This window comes from Notolabrus celidotus, chromosome 13 (assembly GCF_009762535.1).
Source record: "Notolabrus celidotus isolate fNotCel1 chromosome 13, fNotCel1.pri, whole genome shotgun sequence".
In the NCBI taxonomy this organism is placed as follows: Eukaryota; Metazoa; Chordata; class Actinopteri; order Labriformes; family Labridae; genus Notolabrus; species Notolabrus celidotus.
Window position 1 is genome coordinate 30,267,416 of NC_048284.1, and position 6,651 is coordinate 30,274,066.

The 6,651-nt window shown below is 40.5% G+C and overlaps 1 protein-coding gene across 2 annotated transcripts; it reads right to left on the bottom strand.

Annotated features, from left to right (window-relative positions):
• Nucleotides 1-6,441, bottom strand: cx52.6 (connexin 52.6). Of its 2 annotated transcripts, XM_034698931.1 has the most exons (3): nucleotides 5,617-6,441; nucleotides 4,131-5,537; nucleotides 1-654 (listed from the first exon to the last, which is right to left on the bottom strand). In XM_034698931.1, the coding sequence occupies exons 2-3, from the start codon at nucleotides 5,514-5,516 to the stop codon at nucleotides 616-618; spliced, it is 1,425 nt and encodes a 474-aa protein (XP_034554822.1). In that variant the 5' UTR covers nucleotides 5,517-5,537; nucleotides 5,617-6,441; the 3' UTR covers nucleotides 1-615. The 2 variants fall into 2 exon arrangements, with proteins under 2 accessions (XP_034554822.1, XP_034554823.1); XM_034698932.1 differs by lacking the exon at nucleotides 5,617-6,441 and having other exon boundaries at nucleotides 4,131-5,567.
• Between the last annotated feature and the right edge of the window lie 210 nt (nucleotides 6,442-6,651).

Genomic DNA, 6,651 nt, shown 5'->3' on the forward strand with positions numbered 1-6,651 from the left:
TTCAGTCTTGCTGAAGAGGGGGATGAGTTTATTAAAAAACATCAGTACATCAACTACATTTAAAATTAAAGTATCCAATGGTCAGATATATTCAAAAACAATAGCAAGCTTTACTCTCAGTCAAATATTTACATTGCAGAGCCCTTTTTTTCTCCAGCTCATTCCAAACAAAAAACACTGATTTACACTTCTCTCATTTTCTGTGTTCGCCAATTCCACGATCGTATTCCACGATCTTTTATTACAATCTTCAGTCAAATATTTAAACACGCTTTGTTCGTCTCATTTTATGAGTAGTCACTTTGCTTTAAGCCAAATATAACAGATTCATTTTTGGTTCGTCAGATCCAAAAAAACATCAGCCCCAATAGTGTGAGGCGTTCAAGCTATCAGTATAAAAGGATCCCAAAGCTGGATATATCATTTGTACAGAAAATGTAGCTTTTTATGAAGCTCCTCATTGCTATGTCATGTTTACATAACGGAAGTTATTGTTCATGTGAAAGTATAAACATAAGTATAATATGTATATAAAGACGAGAACAGAGAACCACTCTGTGATCAGGATCCCTCAGTCCTTTAGAAATCCAACAGGCTCCCAATCATCATCTGAGTTCACTTTTTCATGATTGAAGACAGCTCCAGAATCATGCTCTGAAAGAAAACAAAGGTTGTTATTATTTACATCACAGGTAAGACTGTGACTCAGTGAGTTTGGCATTTGAAGTAAAGAAAAGCTTGATGTCTTTCTGCAAATACAAACAAATTAAAGATTGAGTTTTAACACTATCCACTGTTTCCAGGGTTGCACACTCTGAACATTCAGAGCGCAGGTGAAAGTTATAAGGATGTCTTCCATGCTGCCTTTTGGAGGAGTTGAGTCTTGCCCATAACAGTAGTTTGCATGACTCTGTGTTTGTTACATCTTATAATCAAAATAATGTCCTACAGTATCTGTTGTTGTTTAGAATGAACGTCTGCAATTTTTGGCCTCTTTGCTACGATGCAAAACATTCAAAGACAGTCAAGCAGAAAAGGCAACATGATATCAGCCCCCAAAAATATAACTCTGCATCAGTGTTTTGGTTAATGTGGACCTGAATCACAGTCACGCCAGTAAGTGTTGAACAAATGAGGTCGTACTTCACAAACTTTCCCAAATTTAATTCTCAACTGGAGATGTGCGCATTCAGCCAGCTAAATTATTAAACGTTGGCTGGTCACTACCAGATATATACTGGTCAGTTAAAATAATTATTGATATTTCAATTATTGTAGGTCTGAAATGCAGCTCACATGTTATGTCTATTACCTGGATGTAAACAAGCACAGATGACAGATGTCGTCTCTTAGTGCGGCATGGTTTGTCAGTATGTTCTATCGATCTAGTAAATGGAGATAAAGTTGTACGTAGGCTGTCTGGTTAAACAACAGCCGGCCCGTGGAATAGGCAGTATAGGAAAATACTAGGGGCAACAGCCATCCATAGGGGGCGCCGCTTGCACTCTAAATGAGTGAGGAAGAAAATTTGAAGATAATGGGAAAAATAATATTATTTTATATAATACAATTTGGGGTTAATTTGCGGAGTGATGCCAGTAAACATTTAAAAGCTTGTGATTCATTTTTGGTTTATAAAAAAATGGTTTCCAAAGCAGTTTTTGAAGATTATAAGTGTTCATGATTTACTTGGGGTTTTTTTGGGGGGGGGGGGGGGGGGGGGGGGGGGGGTTGTTTTCTTTACACTTTGGAAGCTGGTAGATTAATTTGATAGAAAATGTAGGCTAGGCTGAAATAAGCATTTTAGTTTTGGCTTTTCAGTCATCACTTAATACATTACTGTTGCTTTAATGAAAGTGACTGTACTGTGAAAATGATTGTTATATAATGACTGAATAAATTCTACTACTATTACATTATGTACTTTAAAATTTTATTTTTTCCTGCTAAATATCAGTGTTGTTACCATTTTATTAATGTTTTTTTAAAATAACATAATGTGTCAAACATAAAGCTGTATGTCAGTTGTCTTTAAGTGTATATGTGATGTGATTGTTGGTGGAGTTGGCTACAATACAAGAGGCATCAGATTAAATCTTGCCTCGGGGACTGAGTCGGTTAGGGTCGGCTCTGGGTTAAACTGACATATAACCACTTCACCAGAGCAATGAGGAACCAGCACAGGCATGTGGACGTTAACCTGCAAGGAGGCTGGTGGTGCTAGTTCTGCTAGTGGTAGCCCCACTCTGCAAACCAGTCTGACATTGTTTGTGTGTAGAAAATCCCCCCTCCTCCTTTGGCTCTCCCTGGCCTTCTCACCTGCTGCCTGAATGGGAGGAGCTCCAGAGCTCATAGAGGACAGCCAGCTCACCTGTGTTAGTCCTTTTGAGAGAACAATGGAGCTGGCTGTTTATCCTACATCCACAACTGAGCAACTGTGTATTTGATCTTTAACTTCTCCTTTATGTAAAGTCTTACTTTGCCTTATAGATGTATAGATACATTAATTTACAGCCCATTGAGTTGGTCATCTACATTACACCAGCACCCCTCTAAAGACACTGTTTCACAGAGTGTGATGTTGTGTTAAGATGTGTTTGATAAATTGAGCTGAATTGTGTTTATTTCTTGTGTGTTTTGTTTTGTTTAGACTCGTCAGCAAATCAGAATATAGATTTCCGTTTAAACAAGTACAAAATGAGTCACTTAAGAAAGTCTAATTGAATGTCTTACCACTGCTACAGTCTTATGTTCTGCTTGTTCTGCTGTCTGCTGTTCTTTCATATCTTTTTAATATCTGTTTTGGGGCTTCACTATGGGTTCATTTGAGCTGAGCAGTGAGAAATGTTAAACCATCTCAAGGAACAGTTGGGGTCTTTGAGTTAGGGACCCCGGGGCTACAGCGTGTTGAAGAAATGAAATGCTGAAATAGAAAATATATACCATTGTATGTAATTCCTTTTCATGTTTGAATACACTTTGAAAATTTGAGCAATATTCAAAAAAGTTTTGATTTAGCACCAGTCTTTAATAACTGAATGCATTTATAAAATCAGGAGTCATCTTTTTTCCATTAAAACCAAATTAAAACATCGAAAAAAAAGATGGCATTTCAATGTTGTTATTTCAGTTTCGTCCAGTAGAGGGCAGCAAACACAGGCACACAATATCCACTGTTGTTTTTCAGTATATAATTGAGTTTCTTTGTTGAGCTGACTATCTGTTACAGAGCTAAGGGGGAGATGGCAGTGGGACATTTACAGGAACAGCACATGACGATGTGCAATCCTATTTATGCTATTTCTTTATTTTATTTGTGTGGAGTCATGGGAACGCCATACAGTCTTAGAAATAAATGAAGAATGAAATAATCCTTTGAGAAATAAGAAAATAAACGTGGGCTTATATGAATGAATAAAAATAAAACAAAGAAGAAGAAAACATCAACCATATGCCACCCACAGGAAACCCTAAAATGGGAAATATGTGAATAAAAGGAAAGGAAATGACTGATTCATATGCATTGAATGTTTACATTTAAGTTTGATTTAAGTTTAAAATTAATAAATTAATTTCATTCATTATTTTTGGTCCAAGTGAATAAAAAAATAACATAAGACTGTATTTAGAATGTAATCATAATTTTTTTTCTATATATATTCTTGTTGAAATTCTTGTACTGTACACCTTCTTGTTTGCTGCTGTATCTCCATGAATTTCCTCGTTGTGGGACGAATAAAGGAGTATCTTATCTTATCTCATCTTATCTTATCTTAAGAAACACGTCAAAATAATGTAAATATAAAATCCTTAGTTACTTGACTCTATGTATATTCCAAGTATTTCTCTGTATACATACCCATCTGTCAAATGTACTTATTTATTTATCATATCTTACAAAATTGTTTTTTTTTACAAAATTTGTTTTTTTTATTCTGAAACATGCTCATTCTTTTTTATTCTTCATTTCTACTCCTTATATTTTTAAATCCTCTGTTAGTGAGACTCAGTTTTGTCAGTGTTGTGTGAAGTTTCAGTTTAAATTTGTTGTTCACTTCGTGAAATATTGACATTAGTGTTTTTATTAGCTCCAGATGAAACATAAATATGTTCTCATTTTCTGTTCTCACCATGGACATCCTCCTCCCGCTGGCTGGTGGCGGTGTCACCATGGGACTCTCCCCCTGGTTGAGGTGCTGGGCCTCCAAGTCCGTCCCGCTCTGAGAGTCGCCGCTGTCAGACGGTGTGGCCAGCTTACCCTCCGACAGTCCTCTGGACATGAAGCTGCACTTCCTGGCTGTGGGGTAGTGGTCGCTCTCCGGAGAGTCGCTCATGTCACTGAAGTCCTTACAAACGCTCACTTTGCTGTGCTTCCTCTGAGGGATCTTCAGAGAGGCAGGGATTTCTATGTGGCCCCCCATGAGTGTGGGTCGAGGTCCTGCATACTGTAGCTGCGCTGAGCCATGCGGTCCGTTCGACTCATCACTGCTGCTTGACGGCTTCCTGTTTTCCAGAGTGAGGCGGCGCTCTACCGCCCCCAGCAGCTGGACAACTTGGATGTCTGCTTGGCTTGGCTGCTGGGTGGAGATGCTGGACCCCAACCGATTCTGAGAGACCCCTGGGACAACAATCAAAGACTCCACATGAGCATCAGGCACGACAGAGAAGGTCCTCTGTGTGAGCTGCATCAGCCTCTGCGGTGAGGAGTTATTGAGCGCTAAGACCTGTTGCACTGAGGAGTTTTTCTTTGACCTGTACACGCTGTCATCATCTCCATATTTGTATCCGTACAAGCTCTGTTTGATCTTCTTCACCCCCAGGTGGAAGATCTCCAGCAGGTTGAGGAATAAAGAAACTCCTGCGATAACCAACATGAAAACCATGAAAATATTCTTCTCTGTTGGCCTTGAAACAAAGCAATCGACGCTGTTCGGGCAAGGCAACCGCTCACATTTGAAAAGAGGAGACAGTCCGATCCCGTACAGAGCACACTGACCTATAATGAAGCCCACTTCCACCACAGATCGCGTTAAGATATGAAAAACATATGTGCGCAGCAAGGAGCCTCTCAGTGGAGCTTTCCTTACTTTCTTCTGCTCGTCTAGTTTCCTGAGTTCTCGCTCAATTCTCTTATGGTCCTCCTGAACCGGATCTGACCCCTCCAACTCAGCCTTCAGACAGGCTTTCTTTCTGTGCCTCTCCTTTTCCAGGGTCCTCAATCGGTACAACGCGTGCCCCATGTAGACCAGAGACGGAGAAGACACGAAGATGATCTGCAGGACCCAGTAGCGGATGAGTGAGATGGGGAACGCATGGTCGTAGCAGACGTTCTTGCAGCCAGGTTGCTCCGTGTTACAAACAAACTCGCTCTGTTCATCATCCCAGACGTCCTCAGCTGCAACACCCAGAACAAGCATCCGGAAAATGAAGAGGATGGTGAGCCAGATCTTCCCCACGATGGTGGAATGAATGTGGACCTCCTCTAGTATACTCCCCAATAAGTTCCAATCACCCATCTTCTGTCACATTGTTATCATCTGTCAGAGAGTGAAATAAACAGTCTGTTATTTTTCATCAAATATAAAGTCAGAAAGGCAAGAAACTGGTTTTACTTACATGTTTTCTAAGGTCCTTGTCTTGTTTCTTTCAGCAAAATGCAATCATAAAAGAGCAGATACATGAGTAGTGGAGTCATGAGGGCTCATTAGTCGTCTCTGTGGAGACAGATGAGACCCGACTGTGCAGTGTAGCTGACACTGTTGGGATGCTGCTGCAAACTGGGACTCCAGTTAGCAGCCATTGATCCACCACATGGCCCTATAACGCCCTGAGGTCAGTTTCATCCTGACACTTTTAAGAGGACACTACACTGGAAATAGCACCAACCGAGATGTCAATACAACATGTACAATATGTCCCTACTTCTTCTAGTACAGCAGTTTGCAAAATGAACCCTTCCCTTTGAGACAAGAGTTTGTGTTTGTCTATTTTCATGTTTGACATTCATCTAAAGGAGCAGCCCGTCCACAAATCGTTCCCCCAGTTTGATATGGAGCAGGCCGGCCTGCCAAAAGCCCTGACCTCATTTACATCAACTCCTTTAGGAAGAACTTTAACATAACGGTAGAGCTTGACCTTATCACCCCAGTTTAGTACTGGACCCCCTAGTGGTGGAAATGGAGCAAATGCCCCCAGCTGAGACTGTTATGGCAGCACATTGATTTCCACTGTATTTGAACCACATGCAGAGTATCAAACATGGGACAATTCAGGGACATGTTTGCCAATGTTTTGCTGCATCAGCTCTTCGTTGGTGAACCCAGGAGACCAGTTTCTGGAGTTTAAATTGAAATACTCTCCCATTCTTGTCTGATAGAGGATTTCAGGTGCTCTACAGTTCAGGGTCTCCTTTGTGATAGTTGTTGTGCCTTGAAGTGTTCTCAGTAGGTGACAGGTCAGGACTGCAGGCAGGCCAGTTCAGCACCTAGACTCTTCAACTACAGAGCTATGCTGTTGTAATACGTGCAGAATGTGAATTGGTGTTGTCTTGAATTATGTAAAGTCTCCCTGAAGAAGTCATTGTCTGGATGGCAGCATATGTTGCTCCTAAGCCTGTATATATTGTTCAGCATTAATGGAGCCTGCACTGAT